Source organism: Mesocricetus auratus, unplaced genomic scaffold (assembly GCF_017639785.1).
Source record: "Mesocricetus auratus isolate SY011 unplaced genomic scaffold, BCM_Maur_2.0 Super-Scaffold_6730, whole genome shotgun sequence".
NCBI classification, from domain to species: domain Eukaryota; kingdom Metazoa; phylum Chordata; class Mammalia; order Rodentia; family Cricetidae; genus Mesocricetus; species Mesocricetus auratus.
Window position 1 is genome coordinate 32,598,531 of NW_024429184.1, and position 27,521 is coordinate 32,626,051.

The 27,521-nt window shown below is 37.9% G+C and overlaps 1 protein-coding gene across 1 annotated transcript; it reads left to right on the plus strand.

The window, feature by feature from the left end:
* Window positions 1-1,246: 1,246 nt before the first annotated feature.
* Window positions 1,247-24,333, plus strand: Ufl1 (UFM1 specific ligase 1). The gene is made up of 19 exons (XM_040740639.1): window positions 1,247-1,402; window positions 2,503-2,648; window positions 3,753-3,781; window positions 4,555-4,652; window positions 5,098-5,212; window positions 6,186-6,316; window positions 8,420-8,478; window positions 10,486-10,632; window positions 11,740-11,915; window positions 13,415-13,594; window positions 15,377-15,497; window positions 16,197-16,319; window positions 19,519-19,636; window positions 20,268-20,431; window positions 20,514-20,644; window positions 22,156-22,236; window positions 22,669-22,754; window positions 23,003-23,183; window positions 23,819-24,333. The coding sequence occupies exons 1-19, from the start codon at window positions 1,326-1,328 to the stop codon at window positions 24,035-24,037; spliced, it is 2,382 nt and encodes a 793-aa protein (XP_040596573.1). The 5' UTR covers window positions 1,247-1,325; the 3' UTR covers window positions 24,038-24,333.
* The last annotated feature ends 3,188 nt before the right edge of the window (window positions 24,334-27,521 follow it).

Sequence of the window (27,521 nt, forward strand, 5' to 3'; positions counted from 1 at the left end):
GCATCAAAAGACAATGTATAATTTTGAGAATATGTCATAAATCATGCATACATTGTAACTAAAGACAACACCAGCTGTCTTCAGATTATCTGCATATCAACATTAAGTTGGTTTGCACACAACCAGTTATCAGAAACTTTTATAAAGAATAGAACGTCAACTCTCCCATTCCATACAAAGTTCACATGTCAAAGGAATTGTTTGCCCTCAAGAAAACAGCCAGTGCATTGTTTAAAATTCCTCTGTAAATCACATAATTGGGAAAAAGTGAAATAAATATCCCTGATTCAAAGGCACTGAAATTGGTGGGTGGGGAGATGGTTCAGTGTTTACAGGGCTCTGTGTACAAGCACAAGTCCAGAACTCAGGTAGAAAGATGGGTATGATAAACAACTTGCCTGGCAGTTGAAGCCAGGAGGATCCCAGGGGCTTGCTGGCCAGTAAGTCCAGATGAAAAGGGGAGTACCAAGTTTTGCTGAGAGACACCGCTTCAAAAGATAAGGTGGAGAGCATTTAAAAAAAAGACAAATTTAATGATGGAGTTCTCTAAATTTTAATCAAGTCTAGGTACTTTAGAAGACAAATATATTTATCTGTTGGATGTGTTTTCTAGACTAATATGTTTACATGGGAAGGAAGTAAAATATTCTTTACTAACAATACCAAGAACTAAAATATCCCTTTCCCCTGCTTATTTGGTGGGGAGTGTGGTGAATGCGAAAGCACAATGGCAGCAGTTGTCTTGTCCAAGGATGACAATGCAGAGGGACCCTGTGAAATGGGTGTCTTCCACCATTTCATTCTCAGTCATGGTCATTCCTTTGTCTGAGTATTTATTCTCCATAAGAAAAATAACAGGCCCTAGAACCACATGGACTCAATTCCACGGTGTTTGCGACGTTTTAATGGATTCATTTTGGGAAAACAAAATGCAGTAGTGGCATAGTAGTGAAGACCACGTTTTTCCAGAAATGATTTCATTCTTGGCCCACTGTTCAAAGCGGATTAGTCACGGTTTGCAATGACCCGGCAGAAATGTGTGTTGTCCTCTCACCAAGAGCTGAGGATCATTTGCAAGTTGCTGGGCAGAAACAGGCACCAAGCAAACTGAAGGATGACTGGCAGCCAGGCTGTGAAGCCTTTTGCAGCCGCCTCCCGGAGGCCACGCCCAGCCGAGGGCGCCGAGCGTAACGGCCACACCTCCGTTCGCGATTTGCGGCGGCTCCGGTGTGTTGGCCCTCGGCGCGACCCGTCCCTGGGCGCCGGCCGCCAGCGGAGGGCTGACGTGTCTGCTGATCCCCGGTGTCGGTGCGAGCGAGGCCGTGATGGCGGACGCCTGGGAGGAGATCCGGCGGCTGGCGGCTGACTTCCAGCGGGCGCAGTTTGCGGAGGCCGTGCAGAGGTGCTGGTCCCCTCCGGTCCGGGCCGGCCTAGGCGGGCCCCGGACGCTGCCACACACTCCCGCGCTGTGTCCGGTCGGGCGGGAGCCCGGGGAGCGGCTGCCGGTAGAGGCGCTCGCAGCCCGGCCCGGGTCTAGGGCGAGCCTGCCAAGACCCGGTGCAGTGCGCAGCAAGTAGCCTGGCCCTCCCTTAAATCCCTTCCTATCTGTCACCACAGATCACACACACTCACACACACGCCAGCTAATCCCTCCCTTAAATCCCTTCACCACACACACACACACACACACACACACACACACACACACACACACACACACACACACACACACACACACACACCAGCTGTCATTTGAGGGACTTCCGGACACCAACTCCTCTGTGCTCCCTGAACCTTTGGGGGAGTGACTCCGCGTTCAGGATTACTGATACATCCATGCGAATAGATCCCCAACTCCCCCCACACACACACACCTTGTAAACCATTTCTTGTAGTGTTTTATTACTACGGGACCCACGACTCCGCGTCCAAGATTACAGATCACATATATAATGCGAATAGATTCGTAGTTCTTGTAGTAGTTTAGTATTACAGGACCTACAAACACCAGTTCTCCGATGCTGTTTTATAGCATTGAGAGCTACAAACACATACACACACACACACCAAACAACAACAGCAAAACCCAAGAAAACACACCTAGGACACGGTAAACTCTGGGTGACTAGCAGTCGTAACTATGGTTTTGCAAAGTGTCAGATGTGCTGTCGGTACACCAACTGTGCTAGTAAGGCCAACAGGCCATGATTTTTAAGGAAAAGTTTGTTTCATCTGAAAATTTAGAGCCGTGGCAGGCTCTTTTTCTTTCTTAAAGTCTATGTCCAAAATTTTGAACACTTTTAGAATCACAATACAACGATGTGTCTGGATTAAGTAAATAATTCAAGTGAATATATCATGCTTACTCTCTAGTTTGCTTTTTAAATTATTTAATATTGTACTAAAGGACAGGTTTTCTAACATAGAAGCTAATCAAAAATTTGCGTTCAAACACTTTGGGAAACAAATCAACTACACTCTTAAACTTCTGGTTTCTCTCAGGTTGTCAGAACGGAACTGCATAGAGATCGTGAATAAACTGATCTCTCAGAAACAGTTAGAAGTAGTTCATACACTTGATGGAAAGGAATATATTACTCCTGCCCAGATCAGTAAGGAGATGAGAGATGAACTACATGTCCGAGGTGGTAAGTAATTCCTTAGTGTTTCTGTTTTAACCAGAAGTGTGGGGGAACACATTGTAATTGTAACTAATCAATTATATGGAGGCTACAGGGCATTCTCCATTTTTCTCCCCACTTCGTATTGGGAATCAAACTGGGGCACATGCTAGCAAATGCAACCATTGAGCTGTAACCCTTCTCAACTGATATCTTAATCAGTCCTCATAGGTTCCTTCAGTCAGTCTCCCGAGACTCACACAAACATGAGCTCAACTGTTGCCATTTAACAATGTTTTTGTTGTATTGCATTAAATGTACTGTATGTATGGGTTTTTCTTTTTTTTATTAATTTACTTTGTGAACCAGGGGTGGCAACCTACCTGCTAGTGATCAGATGATTAATTGTATATGGGGAATGGAGATTTCATAAGATTATAAGTTCTCAAGTATTAAAGCTGCATTACTCTTTTCTTAAAACTATATTATATATATATGGTATATATATATATAATTATGACCTGACAAGGCCCATCATATTATATGAAATTGAGCTACTACCAGCAAATATAAAATACTGTTTTGCTTTGTATTTTTAATTGAACAATGGCTTAAGCAGATTGAATTAATTTGATTTAAACAAAACCAGCTCTTCATTGGGTATTATTAGTGTGTAATGTTGGTGTTTCGTTTCCTGTCTTTCTGCAATAGAGCTAATACAATGCAAGCTGTGATTTGGAATATTTAACAGGTTCTCTCTTGCTGGTGGGTAAATACTTTTTGGTTTCAAGAATGGGGAATTCACCTTAATTTAGGTGCAAATATTTCCTTTGGTCATTTTAGATAAAGTGAATTGTGTGGAGAAATGAATGTTTCCCATAGACTTGTCCATCTTCTGTCAGCTGATGTTCATAAGTAGGTCTGATGTGATAAAAACAGCTTTGAAAACAGTATTACCTGTGGCTTTAACCATGGAGATTGGTCAACTAGTAATTTGTTATCTCAATGCATCAGTCATTGTGGTCCTATGCCCTTTGTAGAAGGACTTGGACTGATCACCACTGTAGTGTAAGGATTTATGCTGTTTGGATGTACTTCCATGTAATTTACATACCTGTCTTTTGTTCAAAGGTCGAGTAAACATTGTTGACTTACAACAGGTAAATTTATAAAAATTTGCTTTCATTTCTGAAAAGTTTCTTAGTTTCTAATACTATGGATTTGTTCAGTTCCTTTCTAAGTATCCACTAGCATTGGTGTCATATATGGTATGATGTTTGTGAAGTAATAGTTGTGAAACCTTTGCTGATGCCTTGAGTTGATTCACTAGGTTTTCCTTATTGTTTGAGTACATTCTTTATAGATAAACTCAACAGTTATCTTCATAAAATTGTAAGGTTTATGTAGTTTGGGGAGAAACATTAGACTTTCACATTTATATATTTTAGTATATAGAAAACTAGAGAGAGATAGGTTTAAAAAGAAAGAAAAATACTTTTAAAACATTAAAAAGTATATATGACCACCAAGGTGGTATAGAAATTATTTTACACAAAGTGGCATTTTTTATGAAAATAGAGTTCACTGCTTAATACAAGTTTTCCTAGAAAAAAAATGCAATTCTTTAGAGCTCAAAAGTGAACAATGGAGCTTTTTCTGTTTTTTGGTTTTTTTGTTTGTTTATTTTAGCAGTGTCTTGTCTTATTCTGTGGCTCTGTCTTACCCTTAACTGGCTATGTAGATCACGCCAGCCTTGAACTTGTGACTGTCCTTCTACATGTTAGGACTACAGGTGATGGCCACCATGCTCAGCTATCAGTATTTTAAAGAAATTCAAAATTCATCTATGAATGAGTATAAAAGTATAATTCTAAATGTATAGTCTTAATTTAACAACTAGTGCAAACTTTATATAATTTCTGTCTAATTCTAGGTTATTAATGTGGACCTGACTCATATTGAAAATAGAATCAGTGACATTATTAAATCAGAGAAGCATGTCCAAATAGTATTGGGTCAGCTGATAGATGAGTAAGTATATTTAGAAGCACTTTCTTTCTTTCAAATAGTTTTAGGCCAGTTAGACTTTTTGTTTCAAGCTCATGTAATAAAGTATAAAAGTCATTTCATTATAAAAATCATTCCATTTTAGATGTAAATTATAATTATGGGAATGCATATTCATAAATAACATAAATTGCTCTGTTAAAGCAATACAAAAACATAACTTTTATGATTTGTCATAAAAGCAAATGTGTTCTAAAAATATTATTGTGGAGTGACTATAAAATTTCTGTTGGCAGAAGGAAAATAAAACATTTGATTAACCATTAATTTAATTACATCCATGAACAAAGTAAGTTTTGGAATCTAAAAGTGTATGATGTTCCTTCACCATGCTCCAAGAATGCCTGAACGGGAAAGGATACAGAAGAATAATCCTTTTCAGTTGTTAAAAACTTTTCTTCAACATTAGGAACTATCTGGATCGGTTATCAGAAGAGGTAAATGATAAATTGCAAGAAAGTGGTCAAGTAACCATCTCAGAACTGTGTAAAACCTATGACCTTCCTGGGGATTTTCTCACACAGGTATTTTTTTTTCCCTAATAGTGTAAAGAATCTTAGTGGGGAATGGGATCGGGTGTTTTTACATAAGTTTCAAGTGGATACCTCCTACAACCATGTATTTTGGTTGTGTATACCACTGTTCCTAGAGAGACTTGGTGAAAATGATTACAATTATCCAAAGTCCCAAGCCACAATATAGCTGAGTTAATAAATACATACTAGGACTGTCTTGATGCCATAGTAGCACATGTACCACAAGGTGCATAGATTTGCCTAGTGATTATGATGTCCACTGCTCAGAAACTCACTAAGATGTGTGTGTGTGTATGTATATATATATATATATATATATATATATATATATCGCTTTTCTATTATTGCTAAATATTATAATACAGAGGGGATAGAGATAGGGCTGCTGCTGAATATTTTGCAAAGCAGGACACCTTCAGCAAAGGATTTTCTTATTAAGATGTCAGTAGTACCATTCTTTTCTTGCCATATGTTTCCTCCCCTAAATTGTGACCTTGACAGAAAAACAAAGAATCTCACATACTAAATAACTCTAGGTATTTGTTTTGATACTAAATTCAGATATCATAACTGTAGTGCAATAACTATTGCCTAAAACCTGAAGCCATATGTTGTTAGTGATCAAAGTTTCAAATAGCAGCTTCTCTGAGAACTGTCTTGCTACTTGTATGTTGAAAACTGCTAATCAGTCATTTTTATTTGCTGTTAGAAATAAGTATTGTAAGCAAGAGTTATTATTAGAGTTAATCCTTTAACTAATAATAATCAATAATTTCTATTATAGCTAATCCTCACACAATGAAGCTTTCTAGATACTAAACCATCATTTTACTTTATATATGATGTAATTTGTACAGTTGAAATTTCTGTCACAGCACATAGCATAAATTAAGGAGGATCATAAAAACACATATTTTAGTATTGATATTTCATATTAACAAAATTAACATCTTATTCCCAGGCACTAACTCAGCGACTTGGTCGAATTATCAATGGCCATATTGACCTTGATAACAAAGGGGTGATTTTCACTGAGGCCTTTGTAGCTCGCCATAAAGCACGCATCCGTGGGCTCTTCAGCGCAATTACTCGGTGAGCATGTTTTTAAGTATGTGTATGTATACACTTGTACATCTTTTTGATATGATTTGCATCTAGTAGTTGAATCTTTTAAAGCAAAATCCCATTAAGCATCCTAGCTTATTAAACAGGTAGGAGGAGAGCCTCCAGGGTCCCCTGACTCAGCTGTCTCCATTCCTATTGCCTGACTTTCCCTGCACAAAAGTACTTTTTTTGTACTTTTACAGAAAGCAGTGTTAAATTCGATGCTAACATCACCGTATGAAAGTCACACTAAAATAGAAGAATTTGGGTCCATTGCTCTATTACATAGTTGCCATATAACATGAGCAGATATCACGCCAAGCTTGCTTGGAGTTGAGATGGGACTGTTTGTGCATGTGAGTTCAGTATTTAGGTTGCCCATCATTGGCAGTAATTCACAGAAGATACACGTTATTCTTCTAATTAAATCTTAGCAGATGACATACTATTTAGACTTTTCCAGTTACTGATGAGTGTGTTATATTCACTTAACAGATTTGTGTGTTTAATTCCTATAAAGCTATGTGCTTTCCTTTATAAAGGAAACAGATAGTCATGTGCAGGGATGGAATTTTAGTTCCATGTATCCCATTCTTCCTTATGGGATGGTTTGTTTATTTCATTGGGTACTTAGTGCTCCCCCGCTTTGTTATTTACTTTAACTGTTTTCTTTTAAAAAGTTGGAATTCAGTAAATTAGGACTCTGAATATGCATAAAAATAAAATCTAACTGGAGAACACGGGTGATGGCTTATAGTAAAAACAATAAAATCTTTCTTTAAGAACTCTGAGTAGTGAGGATAGATACAGGACTGGGGAAATGGCTCAGTGGGTAAAGTACGTGCCCCACAAGAATAAGGACCTGAGTGTTTTCGTGGATCCTCAGCATCGCTCTTAAAGCTAAGCACGGAAGCTCATATCTGGGATCAAAGTACTGTAGAGCTCTCTAGCCAGTGACTCTAGCTAAATAGGAAGCTGCAAATGGAATGAGAAACCCTGTCTCAAAAAATAAAGTGGATGGATAGTGGAAGATATTCAGAGTTGCTCCTTGGCCTCCACAGGCTCATAGATAGGCTCGCATACCTGAGCATACATACATCATACACAACGAACCAAAAAAGCACACTCAAGTATATGTGTACCTATCTAAAACTATCTGATGGTTTGGGGATGTAAGTTAGTGATAGTGGGAGACTGCTATCTGTACATGCTCAAAACCCTGTAATGAATCTATAGCACCCGTTATCCCACTACCACAGTCAACATACAATGCCCATACAAAGCATGCATGCATGACATTCATTAAATCTATTTATAATGCTTCACACTATTGTAAGAGACCCTGTAAATATCAGATGGACATATAAACAAACTGGGATATATCTGCATTATAGAGTGATGTTCATGACTAAACTACTTCATGTTACAGAAAATATAGATAAGTAAAAAGCATATTAAAAATGATTTCTCCCAAACACTTCTGTCTAGAAATATCCCAGATACATTTAAGTACACATATTATCTCACTTTTCTTCAAAAACAAAACCCTATGACACTCACTTGAATAGTCTCGAGTGAGGAGAGGACAACCATAGAAAGGAAAATTATATTCACCCGCCCTCACATGTATGTGAGTTCTGTATCATTCATAGATGCAGCCATGTACTGAAAATGTTTGGGAATAAAATTATGTATGCACTGAACTGTTCTGATAGCATATTGCATTAGATAATAAGGACATCTAGAAATGTACAAGTCATAGGGAGGTCCCACAGCATTTCATAATGAGAGACGAGAGCATCCTTGGCTATCATGCTGCACTGCACAGTGAGGGTCAAGGGCAAGTCCAGCGTCACAGATGGGAAAACCTGCTGGAATTGTAATAGAAATGAGTCTGGGTTATGGAAGGACTCATTCCTGCTGTCTGGGCAGCAGAATCCTGATCAGGTATCTGAGAGTTGGTACATCTTTGCCATCATTTTTTCTTGAAATTAATTGTTTTCTTTTAATAAACTTCAGTTTGAATTTTTTAACCATATACAAGTCTATAGGGAATTTGTTTCAATTTTTCCCTTTTAATTCCCCATAAAGGCCTACAGCAGTGAATTCTTTGATTTCAAAATATGGATTTCAGGAGCAGCTTCTTTACTGTGAGTCTTATTTCAATTTTATCATCTGGATTGTGGGTGTAACTCAGTAATAGAGTGTTTTTTGGGAATGCACGCGTACCTGGCTTTCATCTCCAATGATGAGAAAGAGAAGGTTTCACACAGTTCTCTTCAAGGGCATACATTTAATGACTCAAGGGCTTCTCCATGGGTTCTATCTCCTGCAAGCTCCATCAGTCCCAGTAGCGCTTCTCTAGGACCAAGAAGACAATCAACACCCAGAATATAGCACTGCTTTATAGACTGTTGATGAAAGTCATTGATTTTCTCATTTTCTTCTTTTTCTAAAGTTTATTATGTCTTTTATTCCTTGAGATTATAGTATAACCATGTCATTTCTCCCTTCCCCTTCTGTGCTCCAAACTTCTCATATAGCCTTCTTTGCTCTCTTCCAAATTCAGGACCTATTTTTTTTTTTAATTGGTGGTGATGGTGGTGGTGGTGGTGGTGGTGGTGGTGGTGGTGGTGGTGGTGGTGGTGGTGGTGGTGGTGTGTGTGTGTGTGTGTGTGTGTGTGTGTGTGTGTGTGTGTGTGTTACTGGATAGGTAGGTGCTGTTCCCTGGGGAAGACTTTCTTCTGCCCTCAGCATTTCTTAAGTCCCTGTAGTTCTATGTATTAAGGTTGAGGCCTCCTGGGCTTTCTTCTCCACATTAACATATCTATTGTTGTGGACAGCTATGGTGGTGAGATGTTGACATTCCTAGGAGGCTCAGTTTGACAGTAATTCCCCATTGCTCTGGCTCCTGTAGTCTTTCCAAGCTAAGGTCCCTGAGCCTTAGGATGCACTGCCTTTTGATTGGCTGTGGTTTTTTGTAATGATCTCAGTGTGTTACACAAAGTTCATTTGATAAGGGGTGAGGATATACTGTGTATAAGGACAGATGTTTAGAATGTAGTTAGGGTTATGCTGGTTAAGGAAAGTGTGGTTGTTGATTCTCCTCCAAGATCTGTGACTCCACTAGCCTCAGAAACCATTAGCATATGATGCATGATTTCTCTCTTGTTGAGTGTGCCTAAAGTCCAGTTAGCATTCAGACTGGCCACAGACTGAGGATGAATTAGTGCCTAATATGTATTGAGTGCTTATGATACGCTGGCTGATGGTAGCAGTTGACTTGAATACAGCAGCCTTATGAGAGAGGTACTGTTATTGTCCCCATTTCATAGATAAGACAATAAAGGCACTAAGGAAATTATTTGCCCAGCGTTTTATAGTTAGTAGATGCCCTTGACTACTGGAGCCACAGAATTCATCCCTGAGCTGTGGCCATTTACACCTACACTAAGAATGGTTGATGTGCCGTTTCAGGTTAAATAGACATGCAGTAACAATGGAAGGTGATCACACTGCTGACTCTAATGTGTCCTGGCGTTAATTGAATGTATAATGCTAGTGATTAAACTATCTATTCTTAAAGTATCTGGTCACCTGCTTTACATCAAATTATGAAATTAATGATGGGGTGATGAATTTTCATCAAGTTTTTAAATTAACAGCCAAAGTAATGAGTTTTGTTCTAGAATTTTCATACATATATGTTATATTTTGTTCTTCGCCTCCGTTTCTGCTACTGTCTCTTACTGGTCCCCTCCCTCCCTCAAATAGCCCTCATTTTTGCTTTGGTCACATGTATTCCATGACCCCTCTTTTCAAACCTTCCCACCCTTTCATGATGCTTCCTTCTCTTCCATGGCCTCCATTTCTGATTTCACCACCAGAATGTTGTTTTGTTCTAAAAACTACTCAGTGTGTAAATATTGTCTAGTTTGAGTTATACTAGTTTCTAAATTATTCCTGAATTACAGCTTGAGTACTCTTATAAAATAAATATCAGGGATTTTTTTCTTTAAAGTGTAATTTCATGCATAGTGCTTAAATTTTAATATATCTTTTAAAAGCATATGGTTTAGGAAGACTGACTGGAAAGTACTTGGCCATTAAAGCTGTGTCCCTATTCTGATCTGTGTGCATTATGTGTTTGCTTTAAGCTGTGCTTGAGGAACTCGTTGGCAGTGGCCGTTTACGAGGCACTGTGGTTGGTGGGCGACAGGATAAAGCAGTGTTTGTCCCTGACATCTACTCCAGGACACAGAGTACTTGGGTGGATTCCTTTTTCAGGCAGAATGGCTACCTAGGTAACTATTTTCTTTTCTTCAGGGCTAACATTTCTTCCTAGAACTGAAATATTATTGGAGAGTGTTGTGCCCAGAGCCCACGTGCATTTTCCTGTGACTGTCATGGTTCCCTTAACTGTGAAAGTTGTCACTTTCAATTCTGTGGGGCTTAGGAACCAACATTAATTCCATTATTACTGAAATTTAAAAATGCCAAAAGATGGTATTAACAGTTACTAACTTGTATAAATGTGTTAAAGAATTTAAGTTTTTAAACTCAAAAGGCAAATATTGTGTTTTAATGTATTGTGCTTATTGTTTCAAATTATTTCATTTTAGAAATATTCATTGGCTGTCAGCTTTGCAGTATTTACTATTATCAGTTGTCTACTACTCAGAAGCATTAATACTACTGGAAAGTATGCTTCCAAGCTTATGCAATCATTTCTGTAGACTGATTTAGAGCAGTGGCTGAGTGCAGCCTTGACCAAGCTGCATAGTGGGGCACATTCTCCTAGTTGTGAACATACACTCCAGTACAGGACATTGTTCACTTCATCTCTGATGATGTGCATTCAGCTTCTTCACCCGGATTTAAGCTAGAACTTCATTACTAGTTTTCTTAATAACGGCATTGCCTTCAGTACCAGTAATGTCTGAAACTCCGAGTCTGTTATAGTAAATCGTCTACTTTGGAGAATGGCTATGTCCTTTTGTGCAGTGACATATTTTGAAAAATAAAATTCATTCCTTTAACTAAAATAACTAAAGTAGTTTCCAGTTTTGAGTTTTAATTTGAACTGTTACCATTTCCTTTACTGCCGTTTCTCATTATATTGCTCTGTAGTCCTTTTTTCCTCCAACCCTTTGGATGGGGAAGGGGTCACCCGACTTGTGGTCAGGGAACACTTGAAGCAGGTTTCCTGCACAGATCTTTAGTAATAGACATCTGGGAAAGTAACCACGCAACAAGATACACTATGCTTCTTTCTTTCTTTTTTTTTATTGCTTAGAAAATCTGGAATACATTGCATTCACAAAGAATGGGTTTATGTAGAAATGTTTACAAGACCTCTGGAAGGTGTGAGTGACTGAAAAGTTCTCTTCAACATTGTTGTGTATTTCTAGAGTTTGATGCTTTGTCCAGACTTGGAATCCCAGATGCTGTGAACTATATAAAGAAAAGGTATAAGAATACACAACTTTTGTTTTTGAAAGCAACTTGTGTTGGTCAAGGACTTGTGGACCAGGTGGAAGCATCGGTAGAGGAAGCCATCAGCTCGGGGACATGGGTTGATATTGCTGTATGTTTACCTTTTTCTCTTAACTTTTCTTTAAACCGATGATGGGTGATATTTTACTAAAATGTACCCATTTTAGAAATAGGCCATGTAAAGCTAATATTGCCTTTAGAGATAAATTCTAGCAGTCATTTTTACAACAGAAATTTTAATTATTATAGGCTTAAAGTGATGTTTTAAGTATGCATAATCTAATCTAGAATTTTGTAAATCTCAAAAACAAAGAAGAAAATAATATAGCAGTGATGTCAACATTTTAGTCCTGACTGAAATTTTTGGTGAGATTTTACTCATCTGTCTGAGTTTTCCTTCCACTTACTATGAAAGATACCCTAATAAAACCAGCTTGAGGGTGAACAGACTTGTTTTAGCTCAAAGTTCCAAGTTGCCAATCTGTCATTATGGGAAGTAAGGGAGCAGGAATTTGAAGCAGCTAGTCATAGTACATCCACAGTCTAGGGCAGAGAGCAAACTAATACATGCATCCATGCTTGCTAGTGCTAGATTTACTTCCTTTGTATCCAATCCAGGACCCTAACCCAGGGAATGGTGCCACTAAGATTCTCAGGCCGAGTCTTCCTATACGAATTAACACAATCAAGGCAGTCCTCTACAGACATGCCCATGGGCCAACCTGATCTAGATTGTCCCTCACTGAGACCCTTCCCATTGATTCTAGATTGTGTCAGTTAGCAACTGAAAGTAACTTGCCTTAGCCAAGCTTGTACAACTGCTGTGACTTCAGAAGTCCTGGTGCATTTGCTTATCCCTTCCCCAGTAATGGCCTAATGTTCGTGTAAACTGCTTTAGCCCAGGTAGTGCTTTACTTCATTGTGCAGGGTTCACGGGCCCCTTAGTGTGCCACAGAGACACTTCAGTGTGGGTAAAGGTAAGCTGGAGGCCAGTCTGTCATTTCTAGTCACAGCATGGGCGTTTTTTATAAGGTAGGAAGTCTCCCGCTATGCGTACTGAATTCTTAAGGCATCTTTATTTTTCCAGCAGGTCTCAGGTGGTTTCTGTGTGGTAGGCATTGTTCCATATGCTACAAATATGGTAGACAAACACATGTCTTCTCTTAAGATAGGCAGTCCATAGGGACAGATATGTAAAATAGTCATTAAAATAATAATTCAGATGATAGAGTTGAAAAGAAACTTTGTACAGGTAAAGTTGTGAGGACTTACTGGTGAATTGTTTGTAGGTTTGTAAGAGGGGTGTGTAGGTTTTGGTGATGGTTTGCCCCACTTGATACTCCTATAAGGCATGCAAGTAGAGAAATTGGGTTAAAAAAATGATGTATGACTCTAGAGCTCCAAGTGCTGATGAGACTACAAAAACCAATTGGGAAATTGAGATCATAACTACTTCTTGCTTAAGTGAGGTTACTTGAGGGGAATCACATTTATACATACATCTTCACATGTACATTTATATTATACATATGAAACAGATATACTGTGTTTCCTGCATTTCTCTCATTTTCATTTTGCTTGTCATTCCAGCCTCTGCTGCCCAGTTCTTTGTCAGTTGAAGATGCTGCCATGCTGCTTCAGCAGGTGATGAGACCATTTAGCAAGCAGGCTTCGGCTATAGTCTTTAATGACACAGTCGTGGTCAGTGAAAAGTTTATAAATGAGTGTACAGAGCTGTTCAGTGAACGGATGCACCAAAAAGCCGAAAAGGTATCCTAGCTTCCTCTACCTGCTAATCTTAACAGTATCTTCTTTCCAATTAGGATCATGCTAGCTTTTGGGAAATGGAAGCAGTCTGACTGACCACAAAGGAATATCATCTTGCACAACTCCACCTTTTCTCCATCTTTGTTAAAACCTGGTAAAAGTTAAAGAACTAATTTTAAAAACTAAAATCTTAGCAATAAAATGACATAGTTTTAAATTTTAAGTTCCCAAGGGATTTGATGCATTGTTGATATTACCTAGTTAGGAGAAATAGGATGACTCACTGAGAAAAGAAATTTTGTTGCTATCAAAGTTTATTAGTTATCAAGCATGATGGTACATTCCTGTAATTCCAGCACCCTGGAGCTAAGGGCAAGGAATACTATCTGTAGTCTGCTTAGGCTCAAGGTCAGCCCTGAACTATATAAAGACCTCATCTTAAATAATCAAAAACTGATGATTTTTTTAAAATATATTTGTTTATTTATATTTATCCATATTTGTCCATGTATATATGTACCTCTGTATTTGGATCCTCTGCAGGGATAGTTAGTGCTTGTCACCATTGAGCCATCTCTCCAGCTCCTGAACAGTTTCCTTTTTTAAATTTTAGTATTTGACTGCTGTCTAAAAATATTTTGAAGCAGAGTTCTTGCCAGGCCTGTCTTCATAGCCATCCAGTTCATGCTTGTGGTTAAGACTGCCATCTCTGTATAAAGCCAATTCTCAGATAATATAAGCCTTATGTCTTAATATACTGTTGCTGAATTCATGCAGACCTACTAAATGTGTAAATCATATGTGTTTCGCTCTATTCTTTTAAACCTTAGTAATGTGACTGTGAGAAAGTTTTCTGCAGTTGTCCCGCTAAGCAGGCAAGAGTAAAAACATATGTGACATCAGTAAACTGGGTTTAAATGTGCTTACTCTGTACTTGGACAAGTAGACCTTCACATTGTTTTGAACTCTGTTTAACCAAAACAACAACAACAACAACAACAACAACAACAACAACAACAACAACAACAACAAAAAATGGGTTTAGAAAAAGGTAATCTTAGCTGGCAGTGGTGGCGCACACCCTTAATCCCAGCACTCGGGAGGCAGAGGCAGGTGGATCTCTGTGAGTTCGAGGCCAGCCTGGTCTACAAAACTACACAGAGAAAACTTGTTTCAAAAAACCAAAAAAAAAAAGTAATATAAAAAATAAGAAAAAGGTAATCTTATTACTGGAATCCGAATTATCCTAAGCATTTTTCTTAGGAAACGAAAAAGAAAATGATAATATTTTTATTGTGAAAACATTTTTGTCACTAGAGATTAAAGAACTATTTCTCATTAAAAAAAAAAAGAGCTGATTTCTGAAGCTGGACATAGCTTGTCATGGTTAATTGTTAACATAAATTTTAAGTAGTAAAGCTCTTCAGTAATTAATTCATAAGAAAAATAGATTTTTTGAATTGGTTATAGTCATTAGAGTTATAGAAGTTTCCATATCCTTCTTGTAATTTTAAATTACAAGAGTCTCAAAAAAAGAAAGGGACAAGGAGGTATTCTCTTGTGACAGCTGAGGACGACAGCAGTCAGATGCTGTGTGGTTACCTTGCTACTTTCATTTACAGGGAGAGAAGATACACAAAGACAGACAGCAGTTATGAGTTTTATCATCATTAGCAATGAAACCTGACAATGATAATTAGGATGTATGAGTAAATAAGCAACTTCTCTGCTGTTTAAAATACATACATACATAATTGCCTACAAAAAAAGCATGTTTTATTTCAGGAAATGAAAAATAATCCTGTGCATTTAATCACTGAAGAAGATCTGAAACAAGTTTCCATTTTAGAAAATGTGAATACAAATAAGAAGGACAAAAAAGACGAGCGCAGGAAGAAAGCAACAGGTAATCGTTGCTACGTGAGTCTCTGAGCTGTGTTGACTAAGTGCATGCTAATAGGACAGAGGCCTTCATTGGCACATCCCATCCCGTACTTGCATATGTTCTAAGAAGAACAAAACAGGAAGAAACCAATGGATATGCCAGGCGAGAGTAAAACAGTGCTGTGATAACAGATGAAGAGATGAGGGACAAGAAAAGTAAATGGGTGACTTGAAAAGATGACCCAGTGGTCAAGAGCATGAGCTGGTCTCCCAGAGGACTCTCGTTCATGTTGCAGCACTCACATGGCAGCTGACAGTCACCTGTAACTCCAGTTCCAGAGGATCTGATGCCCTCTCAGGCCTCCATGGGCACTGCATGCATGTGGTTCACAAACACCCATGCTCATGAAATAACTCAGGAGAAAGAGAAGGTGGAGGGAGGGATGTGGCTAAAAAGATACCAGCAAGCGGCAGAAAGAGGCAGCATTGAGTCCATTGCAGTTAAAACCATCCCAGGAGATGGCTTCAGTTCAAGAGATTTCTGTTTTAGTGATAGAACTTAATGCTACTATCCTTAGCACCTTAATACAGAAACCCAACTTAAAAAGACTTTGACTTTTTCTTTAGTTTGTTTTCATTTTTTATCACTTAGTATAATTCAGCAATATAGTGTCATTTTCTAAAACTCATTAATTAAATAATGCTAATGTATTTCCACCAGAGGGCACTGGAAGTGTGAGAGGAGGAGGAGGGGGCAATGCCAGGGAATACAAAATTAAAAAGGTCAAGAAGAAAGGAAGAAAAGATGATGAGAGTGATGATGAGTCTCAGTCATCTCACGCTGGTGGGTAGCCTTTATTTCATTATTTATTTGTGTGTGTGTATTAATATAGTAACATTTTTCTTAAGTTGCTTGCATATGACTAGGTATGTGTGTTTATATAGAAAGTGTTTGTTTAGTACTTTTAGTGATCATGAATTTCACAGTTTAATAATATAAAGTATAAACTTGTGTCTTAGTTTAATGCGAGAAATCACTAAACACAAGGTACGTATTACAGTCTTTGACAGTCAAGTCACTCACTTTAAGGTTTGTTAATACATAGTCATTCTTCCTGCCAAAACAGCTTATGATTAGCTGTATTGCCCCTCATCATCTTATTATCATAAGCCCATGTGACAGTTTACAAAAATGGACAGTTAAAAGATAAAAGAATTGAAAAGTACTCTCAAGCTATGCATGGGGACACACAGTTATGATCCCAGCACTTGAGAGGTAGTCAGACCTTGTAGCACACACCCTTAATCCTAACACTCAGTAGGCAGAGGAAGCTGAGGCCAGTCTGGTCTACAAAATGAGTTCTAGGACCAGCCAAGGCTGTTGCAGAGAAATACTATCTTGAAAAAGAGATAGAAGCAGAAGAATCAGGAGTTTAAGGCCAGCCTTGAGTTTTAGTTAAACTGGGCTACTTGAAGCCAGGCGGTGGTGGCGCACGCCTTTAATCCCAGCACTCGGGAGGCAGAGGCAGGCGGATCTCTGTGAGTTCGAGGCCAGGCTGGACCGACAGCCTCCAAAACAATACAGGGAAACCTTGTCTCGTAAAACAAAAACAAAAAACAAACAAACAAAAAAAAAAAACTGGGCTACTCGAGACCCTGTCCCCAAACCAAGTCAAAATTTGAATCAAGCTTTAATGCTGAGTGGTGTTCAGAAATGCTGAGTTTTCCTTTTTAAGATTAGTGCAAATGGAAGAACTTGGCTCATTTATTGATATAATTGTAACAAAGGGATTGAAATGTTTTAGAAGGTAGAGAATATGCAAAAAGAGAAAAGAAAGGAAGAACACAGGAAAACAAAAGTCTCTGTGACTACAGGGCCAGCAGTGTTGATCCACATGAGGGGAGAAGGAATCCAGTTCAACACAACTCAGTAGCCAGTGTTGGTTCATACTTCTAGAGTCTGACCCCAGGCAGGTTTTTAGGCATAAAAAGTACAATATAATTTGGGAAAAGGTTTATTGATGTGACACAGTTAATCCCCTGTGCATTTCATCAAAATGTCTCAAAGTACAGGTTACTTCTTCCATGAAGGTGGGTTCTAGAGCTAAGTTACATGTGTTCCAGTAAAGACCTGTGAGATAGTACAGAGGTCATCTGGGCTACTAGCCACCTCCAGTCCGACTTGCAGGAGATTAGTGTGCCTGGCCCTACAGACAGGGCAAGGATTGCCTAGGCCATTAGCCGCCTCCATTCCCCATTTTCCAGGCCAAAAACAAGTTCTACATCTTTTGTTTTGAAAAGACAACTGCAAGTTTAACATTCCTGGTTTCCTAGTGGTATCTGTAAGCACCTTTGTGCACCCAATGCCTCTTCACCTTGAAAGAACTCTTGGAAATAGTTGAAGACGTTAAAGATGAAGAATAGATGTTGGAAGATCATGCAGAGACTCACATGCTTGCTTGAAATTTTACAATACATGGCTATCTTCTTACTTACATCTGAGAAGGAATTAATTTTAACTGCCTCTTGCATCTTTCATTTTCTAGACTTCTTAAGGTTTGCCAAGGTTAACTCTGCAAGGGACATCTTATTTTGCTTTTCTAAATACAATTATATTTTTCCATTTTAAAGAAAGGATCATGAAACATAATACTTCTTCCTTATCCCTTCAAATGAAGATAATATGCTACTATTGCAGCATCATAATTGCTTAGGCTTTCCTTTAAAAGATTGAAATAGCTTGTATTGGTAATGTGTAGAAAATAATGTTAATTGAAGGAAGTATCCAACAAAAACTGTTTGTCTACCCTTATTCCAAACAGCATCGATATGGCTATGTGTGTTTTATTTTTCACTTCACATGCTTGTTTATGAATTCCCAAGATACGGTGGGAGCAGGAATAAAGAGGAATTTTAAGAAGTTATTCTCTAATACCTGTAATCATAGAGAAATGAGGCATGTGACATTCTTTTCTGTGTAGATTATTGAGGCACTGTAGCCGTAGTAAAACCATTCTACCTTAAAAGTAATTTCAGTGCTTTGAAAGGGTTATGTTGTCATTTCTGAAATGGAGGGTGAAATTAGGTTCTCAACTAAAATACAGAATCAAGTCAGTATGCAAGATTACTGGAGGGAATGGAGTTTAGCAAGCTATAAAAGGCTTACAGGAAGCAAACAGGAAAAAATTTTTTAGTGTGAACATCAGGGCTGCAGAGAAGGCCTTAGAAGGGACTAGAACTTGGATATCTACCTTGAAACTATGATGTCAACTGTTTAGATCCTCATTAAGACTGAAAATTGATGCTTGGGCCATTTTATTTTATTGCTAAGGTTTCACTTGTAGGATCAATCTGATTTAGCTGGAAATAATCACTTGTATAAATGGTGTAACTTTACCATTTATAATGAAAATATTGTTCACTTCTTACCAATACTTTTTCAGGTAAATGGTTAGGGATGACATTTCCATAATTAACACTGTTTCCATTACACTAGCTGCACACTATTTTTTATACTATAGAATTGTCTTTGGGAAAACAAACATGAATTGTAAGAGTTTTTCTATTTTCTTCACTTGTATCTTCCAGAAAAGGTAAATTTTATCTTAATCCTATCACTTTCTGAACCTCTGATGTAAATTTCATGACTGACTTGACTCTTGTAAGTACTCAGTTTTGTGAATAAGGAGATTCTGCTCAGTGCCTGTTGTTTAAAGAAGATAAATCACTCTTTTCTGAAAGATAGCCTGTGTGGTGTGTCTGATACCTGACCATTGGCATCTCCCAAGTTAGAGGAGAACAAAGAGTTCCCTTGTCCTGTGATGTGTTATAGAGAACAGTGATTTGTAAAGGAAATTTTTAAAAAGATCACCTAAAAGAAATTCTGCTGTATGAACTTTTAAAATTTTATTTTATTAGATACTTATATGTGAAAGTAGTTTTGTTGATGTAAAATGTGTTGCTGTCTGGTGAGGTGTGTATTACCTGCCTGGCTTTTGCTGTTGATTGTGTGTTTGTTTTCCCATTGCTGATATATGTTACAGGAAAGAAGAAGCCAGATATCATGTTCATGTTCCAGGATGAAATTGAAGATTACTTAAAGAAACATGTGCAAGATGCCCCTGAGGAGTTTCTTTCCGAACTTGCAGAATACTTAATAAAGCAAGTATAAGTTGAATCTCTTACCATTTTTGACAGAATGTAATTTTCATTAAGATCTCCAAAACCATATTTTAGGCTTTGTTGTTGTTTTTTTCTTTTTTTGAGACAAGGTTCTTTGTGTAATTGTCCTAAAGCTTCTCTAGTGACATAGTGAGATTTTTTAATATAAGTAAATTTTATGCATAAATATATTACAGAGCCATAGTGTATAAAAATAGAAACTGTTAGTATTGTACCATTTTTAAAGTAATCTGTTGTAGAGCATATAGATGTTTTTAATACATCATCTTACATAGTACTTGGAGATTGAGAGCTTTTCTGTTGTGACTCCTGAGAAGGAATACCAAACTTATATTCTACTATTTTGCAAATTAGTTTTAACAGTCTGTTTAGATTTGGAGAGTTTATTGCTGTCATGCTTGTCATCTTTCCCACAAGTACTGTGAATATTTTAAAATTTAAGTCATTATTCCTGGACCTGTAAAACAAACTCTTTACTGAGTCTTGCTTCAAATTAATTTTATTTCTTAGAAATATGGCGATTTTTTAAAAATGTTATTTCACTGTAGGCAAAATTTCTAATCTGCATAAGGGCGGTACATTTTAATTAACTATATTTGTCTTGTCACAGACCTCTTAATAAAATGTATCTTGAGGTGGTACGTTCAGTGTTCATGTCTTCAACTTCTACTTCTGGGGCTGGCAGAAAGCGTACAATCAAGGACTTACAAGAAGAGGTTTCAAACCTATACAACAACATCAGATTATTTGAAAAGGGGATGAAGTTTTTTGCAGGTATACTTAACAGTGTCTTTTTTTATTGATTCTTGTAATTTTGCAAGGAAGTTAGTCTTCACAGAAAGTCCTTCTTTTCCAGATGACACACAGACTGCTCTGACCAAGCACCTCCTGAAGACAGTGTGTACTGATATCACTAACCTCATGTTCAACTTCCTAGCCTCAGATTTAATGATGGCGCTGGAGGACCCTGCAGCCATTACTAGTGAAGTATGTTAGTAATTTGCTTACTGTGTGATGTAATTTGAGTCTGAGCACATTTTTATTTTCCCTCATTTGAAATCGTGTAAAGGGAAAAGATGAGTTTTTATATGGCAAAAAATACTAAAGAATTTAAGTGTAGTACAATGCTTATATAATTTTATAAGAATTGATAAAATGACCAAACTACTTATAGCAAAGAGGTTTATGATAAATAACACTTTTTCATATGTTTCTACCAACCTTCCCCTTTTTCTTGTTGATTTATAACTCCCGTAATAGTTGCTCAAAGTTTCTTGAGTTCACAATCATTTTCTCTTCATGGCAAGGCAATATACCACTTACATATTGAGACAAGCCCAAATTCATCTGTTTAAAATTATGATGTTAAACTAAAGCCCAGCCCGTCACTTCTGCACTTGCCATGAGAGGTAGAAGTGCAGGTAGAAGGGTTTGGTCTCTTCCTTTGCTGATAATAACCATCCCTCCTTCTCTTTCTGTTCCTTCTTTTCCTCCCGGGACCATCTTATGGTTGGAGATTGGGAAACGAGTGAGAAGGTCCCCATGTGCCTTACTGCATTCATCACCGGCTTTGGAAGTAGTAAAATCACATCCATCTAATGCCATGGCCTCTGTTACTGTGGTTTGTTGCCGCAGAGGTGGCATGGCTTTTCTTGGTGTGTTTTAATTCTAGGGGACTCCCTTACATGATAAGGACCACCCTACAACCCCAGACAGAAGGATGGTTATTTACTTCTACTACCACTTGAAAGATACTGGATTCCTCCTCTTTCACTTTGAGCAACCATCCTCAACATTTTGAAATGTCTCCTGTCTCTTTACCAACTGCCTCTCTAAAATTACAATATTGGCAGTGCTTTTCTGTAGTCTCAAGCAGAGCTAAGGATTGATAGGAGATGCAACATCGATGCTCTGTCTAGCCTGTCCTCCCAAACACAGTTCACCCATCAGGTCCTTCTGCCAAGCTTTGCAGCAGCCCCTTCCTGAAATGTCCTACAAGGAATGATGCGTCTGCGCCACAGTGCCGTGAAAGTCATATTATCTACAGATGTGAAAGATGAAAAAGGCTTCCTTATACTTCTTAGCCAAGCACCCCCCACAGAACAAGACCCACTACCCTACCTACAGGCATCCCTTTCTGTGTAAGAGCCATGTGGCTGTGTGACACCCTTTCAGGTGGCACTGAGAAGGAAAACCACAGGGAGTCTATTTAGTCTGTCCCTCATGGCCAGTCACCCTGTAGCCATCTAATATCACTGAGGCCTGTAAAGATGAGGGCCGCTTAGAAGTCTTTTGACTAATGTTTGACTAGCCCTATGATTCTGTAATATGTTAACATTTTTAATCTCTGGTTTGAGACCTAACATTCAGAACACAAAATATACCACATTTAGCGTTGTATGACAGTACCTAATATACCAAAATATTTATTTGTCTGTTTGATCTTATATCTACCATATATCAAAACCACAGTGCCAAAAGAATTTTTTCCCTTACAGATAAGAAAAAAGATTTTAAGTAAATTGACAGAAGAAACAAAAGTAGCTCTCACCAAACTCCACAACTCTCTGAATGAAAAAGTAAGTCAGTGCTAACTAGTGACTACAGTAAGAACTTTGTGTATAAAGTGTCGTATGTGCATTCCGTCAGAATCCTTCTAAACTGAATCTAAAACTACTACTATATACAGGTACCTTTGGGGAGGTAAGAGGAGAGGAAGATGGGAATACTTAGCCTTTTTAGTCCTAAATCACAATTTCTGTTTGCCAAATGCCCTGTAAAAAAGAAAAAATTGTAGCTGGGTGGTGGTGGCGCACGCCTTTAATCCCAGCACTCGGGAGGCAGAGGCAGGTGGATCTCTGTGAGTTCGAGGCCAGGCTGGACCGACAGCCTCCAAAACAATACAGAGAAACCCTGTCTCGAAAAATAAAAAAAAACAAAAAAAATTGTAAAATTGCAAATCAGTATTAAATGTCTATAAAAGTAACTATTATGTAACTAACTGTCCTCAGAGCATAGAAGACTTCCTTTCTTGTCTGGACTCTGCGACAGAAGCCTGTGACATTATGGTGAAAAAGGGAGACAAAAAAAGGGAAAGGTAATGTTGCTCTCTTGCTGCTGCTGCTAACCCTGAGCTCCTTGGAGCTGACATTGAGTGTGTGTGTGTCTGCCAGAGCGCTTCCCTGAAGATGGAAGTAACTACGCCCCCTTTCCCTACTGTCGATATGATGGAAAATGCTGTGGAACCGAGTCATTAAACTAGAGAAGGTGAATAGTGGATGCTAAAGGGAAAATATGTAAACTGCAAGTCCTTGTTAATTATGTCTCTGGGATTTTGCTTTGCAGGCAAATACTATTCCAGCATCGGCAGGCGCTGGCTGAGCAGCTGAAGGTCACGGAAGACCCTGCTCTTGTCCTGCACCTCACGTCAGTCCTGTTATTTCAATTCTCCACCCACACCATGCTCCATGCTCCCGGAAGATGTGTGCCACAGGTCATTGCTTTTCTTCACAACAAAATCCCAGAGGTACTGCATGTGAATACATTGGAAAATCTGTAAGCTCTTCAACTTGGGGTATATATGGGAATCACTGACAACACTCAGGACAAGTTTGGGGGAGCCGTTAACATCTGACTGAAGCCAGAAATGGGACAGTGAGCAGTGAGTAGTTAGGGGTTGATTTTTTTTTTTAATTCAGCATAGTTCAAGAATCTTTAAGCATTCTGTAAGGTCATGGTGAAAAGTCTAATTTTAGAAGTTTTCAGAAAAGAGACAAGAATGTCAGAACCACTCTCTCAGATTCCCTCGTTTTGACTTAGCCTCCAAGGACCCCTTCAAATGTCTTGTCAGTTCATCTGAGGAAGCCAGCCCTTAGCTAAAAGCATTTTGGCTTCTTAGACTCTTACTATTTTGCTTTTAGTGATAGAGCCTAGATAAATCAGTTTCCTGTGATGTGGCCTGCACAGACTTCACTTTTCCTTATCTGCATGCTAGCTACACTCTAGAAAGCACAGACCTTTCTTGCTATATTCATCTTTTCAGTAACATGGCCATTGTTTCATGAAGATAAGGCCATTCAGTTGTACTGCTCAAACAAATCTACTTATCTGGTCACAAAAATCAAATGTGCTTGCTTCAGGTTCTTCTTTTTTTTCCCATAGGACCAGCATTCTCTCCTGGTAAAATACCAAGGTTTGGTTGTAAAGCAGTTGGTAAATCAAAATAAGAAGAGTGGGCCGAGAGAAGACCTGTCAGCTGAAGAGTTAGACAAGGAACAGCATGACGTCACCAACAGCACTCGGAAGGAGCTTCAGGAACTGTCTCTAGCCGTTAAGGACCTTGTTCTGAAATCCAGGAAATCATCTGTGACAGAGGAGTAATGCCCTTAATTTGCTTTATAGTTGAAGATGAGTGATCACAAAATTAGTCACTCAACACACCCACCGGCCCTGTTAATCCTCCCTACACAATTCAAATAAAATAGTGGTGTTGCATTAGATGCAAATCTGCAGAAATTTTTACAAGTTGAGTTCCCCATGAAACATTTTCTTTTTACATGATCCTACATATAATTTTTAATGTAATAAAATTTCTTCAAAGAGTTCTGAATCTAGAACATATTACATGCTTTAATTTTCTTCCAGCTGTTAAAATGAATAAAATAGAATACTTTTCATCTCTGGGAAAGAAATTGTTTGCTATTTAATTTCTAAGTGCCATTCCTATATTTTGGCAGATATTAAAATATTGTATTTTTTCATGGAAAAATGTCTTTTTTATGTCTGAAATAAAAATGAATCAGGAGTTTTACTTTTAAATTAATACAGAATGCTTTAAAATTAGAAAGTTTCAAATATATTGTTTTACTAAGGTCTGGCTCTTGCTGTTGATGGGTAGGACTCCTGCATAAATGTTTTGGAGGCCTGAGAGGTGGTTGGATAATGGAGGACACTAGATAAGCATGCAGTTCTGGCCTCTCATAAAGCAAGCCCCAGGGAGCAGTGAGGGCGGCCGTGCAAGGCACGTGGTCGAGTGGGGTGGCTGGCGAACAGAGGTGTTCTCTGATAGCCCAGTTCAGATTCCTGAGTTTTGTGTGTTTGATTCCAGTGACCATTTACCCTGAATTCCTTGTTGGAACCTGTATAAAAGGTAGATAGGCTGTTCTTTCTAGTGAACACAGAGTCTGTAAGTGTGCTTTAACCATGCAGAATTTTATTCCAAAAGGAGAAATTATAAAATGTTATATTTCTGGGTTTTGCAATTATTAATTAAGATTTACTAAAGTAGTTCCTTAGAACAGCAATTTAAACCAAGTAAGTTCTAAGCAGGGTCCCATTACATTATTACAACATTCTGAATGTAATAAAATGTTTAAAGAATGCTGTTTTATACAATGCCTTAGGGGACATTGTAATTTTTATATTTTAAAATGTTTAAATACAAAATAAGACTACCTCTTTTGCAAAATGACAGAGTGTTAATACTGCATGGAGGCAATTAATTACTAAGTGAGCATTTTGTTAAAGTTTATGAGAGAACTTTATAGAAAACCTTAAGGGGCTGGAGAGGCAGCTCAGTGGGTAAGCACTGGCTGCTCTTCCAGAAGATCCGGGTTTGATTCCCAGTATCACGTGGCTGCTTTGTAACTCCAGTCCCAGGAAGTCCAGTGCCTCTGTGGGCACCAAGCATATGTAGGGTGCGTAGTCCTACACATAAAAGGAAGTAATACAAATGATTTCATATGGGTAATTTTTTATTGCATATTTTCATATAAGCAAAAGAAAAGAAGTGATAAATACTGCAACTCCAAAATCATTTTTTATTCCGCTTCCAAATTAATACTGAGAATTTCAAATTTTGTTTAATAACATTATTTGTTTCAGAAAACAAAGTAACCCAATTCATGTTTGCGCCATACTCTACCTATAAAAATAAATACAAGAGATGACCAGATGAACTCAATTTGATTTACAAAAGTAAAGTAGAAAAATGTAAAGCTTTGTTAATCTTACTTGCATTTGTTTCATTTGTCCAAAAAGTTCTTATTTTTCCTTAGAAAATAAAAGACGTTTATTTTATAAATAAAATTACATAGCTGATTTTGTCTGTAAAGACATAATTTCTGATATATTCTTAATGGACTGGATTAGTAACATTATTTAAAATAAAGCTGTTCTGTTAAATTTTATATGCTATTCTGAAAGTACCTAGCAAATGCAATCTATATAATGCTTACATTTTGAGTAATTGGTTGTTAAAGGAGGTGATATTTTTTATTACACGAAAATAATTCCTTTCTGGTGTTTTTCCTTGTTTGCCAGATTTCAGCAGTTCTATAGCTGTGTTCTCACATCTGTTAACTCATGCCACTATGATGGAGATATGGGGAAGCATGCCCAGTTGTAATGTCTGATATATTCCTTCTGCAGACCAGTTTAGTCAACAGTAACCCCTTTCTGACCATCTGGAAAATGAAGTGAATAGTAGCTGGTACCATCAGAATTGCAGTGAGCTGTGAGCAAAAGCCATAATGCTACAGACCATACATAAAATGTGGCTAGTCTGTGGGGCTACCCTGGACATTTCAGATATGTCCTTCAATCAGATAATGAGTGAGATCATAGTGGAGCAGTAGCTAGATAGGCAAGGAACTATTTATTGCTTTTGTCGAAATGCTATCAACCCTAGGCCCAAATGTTTTGTTTTATTTCTTTTATCAAAAACTACAACAAATTCTAGATAGGCAAGGAATTATTTATTGCATTTGTCAAAATGTTATCAACCCTAGGCCCAAATTTTTTTTATTTTTTTTAATCAAAAACTACAACAAATTCTAGATAGGCAAGGAACTATTTATTGTTTTTGTTAAAATGTTATCAACCCTAAGCTCAAATGCTTTGTTTTTATTTTTTTTAATCAAAAACTACAACAAATTGGATGGAAGGAGAGAGTGGGGTGGATTTGTGTTTTGTTTTGTTTTGTTTTCAGTAAAGTCCATGAAGCCTAAAGTAAAAACACCCATAGAAAACTCCTCTGGGATATATATTTTCCACACACATCTTGAATCACTATTATTAATGTGGTTTTTATTTTTACTGACTGACAGTTTTTAAATATTAAAAATTAAAATGATAATTTAAATAGCCTTAAAGGAGGTGAAATTTTTGTCGCACAGATTGTTTTTACTTGTATGGACAGGTAGCAAATGAGGAAATAGAAGAGTCTTATTACACATTCAATAAGAATCATGATTTACAAGCTTTCACAGAAAAGTTGCACCACACACAAAAGGTGTAACTTAATTTAAGCATGTGTTAAGTTTGTATGTTTTTGGTGTTGCATTGTTTTGGCAAACGTGTTCTTTATTGCATCTCTATTCTTAAATAAGGCAAAGGATGCGGCCTTGGTGGTGTTCTGATGAGGATGATGAATTCCATTTGGAAGAGAGAGAACCTGATGAATCTAACGCTTCGTAGTTTCCTAGATCTTCTCTGACAGCTGAATACTAAGAATACAACTGTAAATCAAAGAATTGCTTCAGTTATAGAGTTTGACTTACAAAGGGTTTCATGAGAAAGGACATGAAACTCAAACTGATTCAGGCACTCTTGCACAGCTGAGAGTCTGAAGATAAGCTCCCAAACTCAATCCTGAAAGGAAAATGAAGAGCCTCAAAAACCGGAAGAAGGGAAAGAGGGTATTTCTGGGCAGAGGAGATGAGATGCAGTATTGTATCAATAATTACCAAAAGTAATGAGACATTTCGGGAGCTGCCTGGGGTACAGTGCATAAGGAAAAAAGTACGAAGACCAGAAGAGGCTGTGTCGTGCCTCATACAGTAATCTAAAAAGCTGAACCCACATT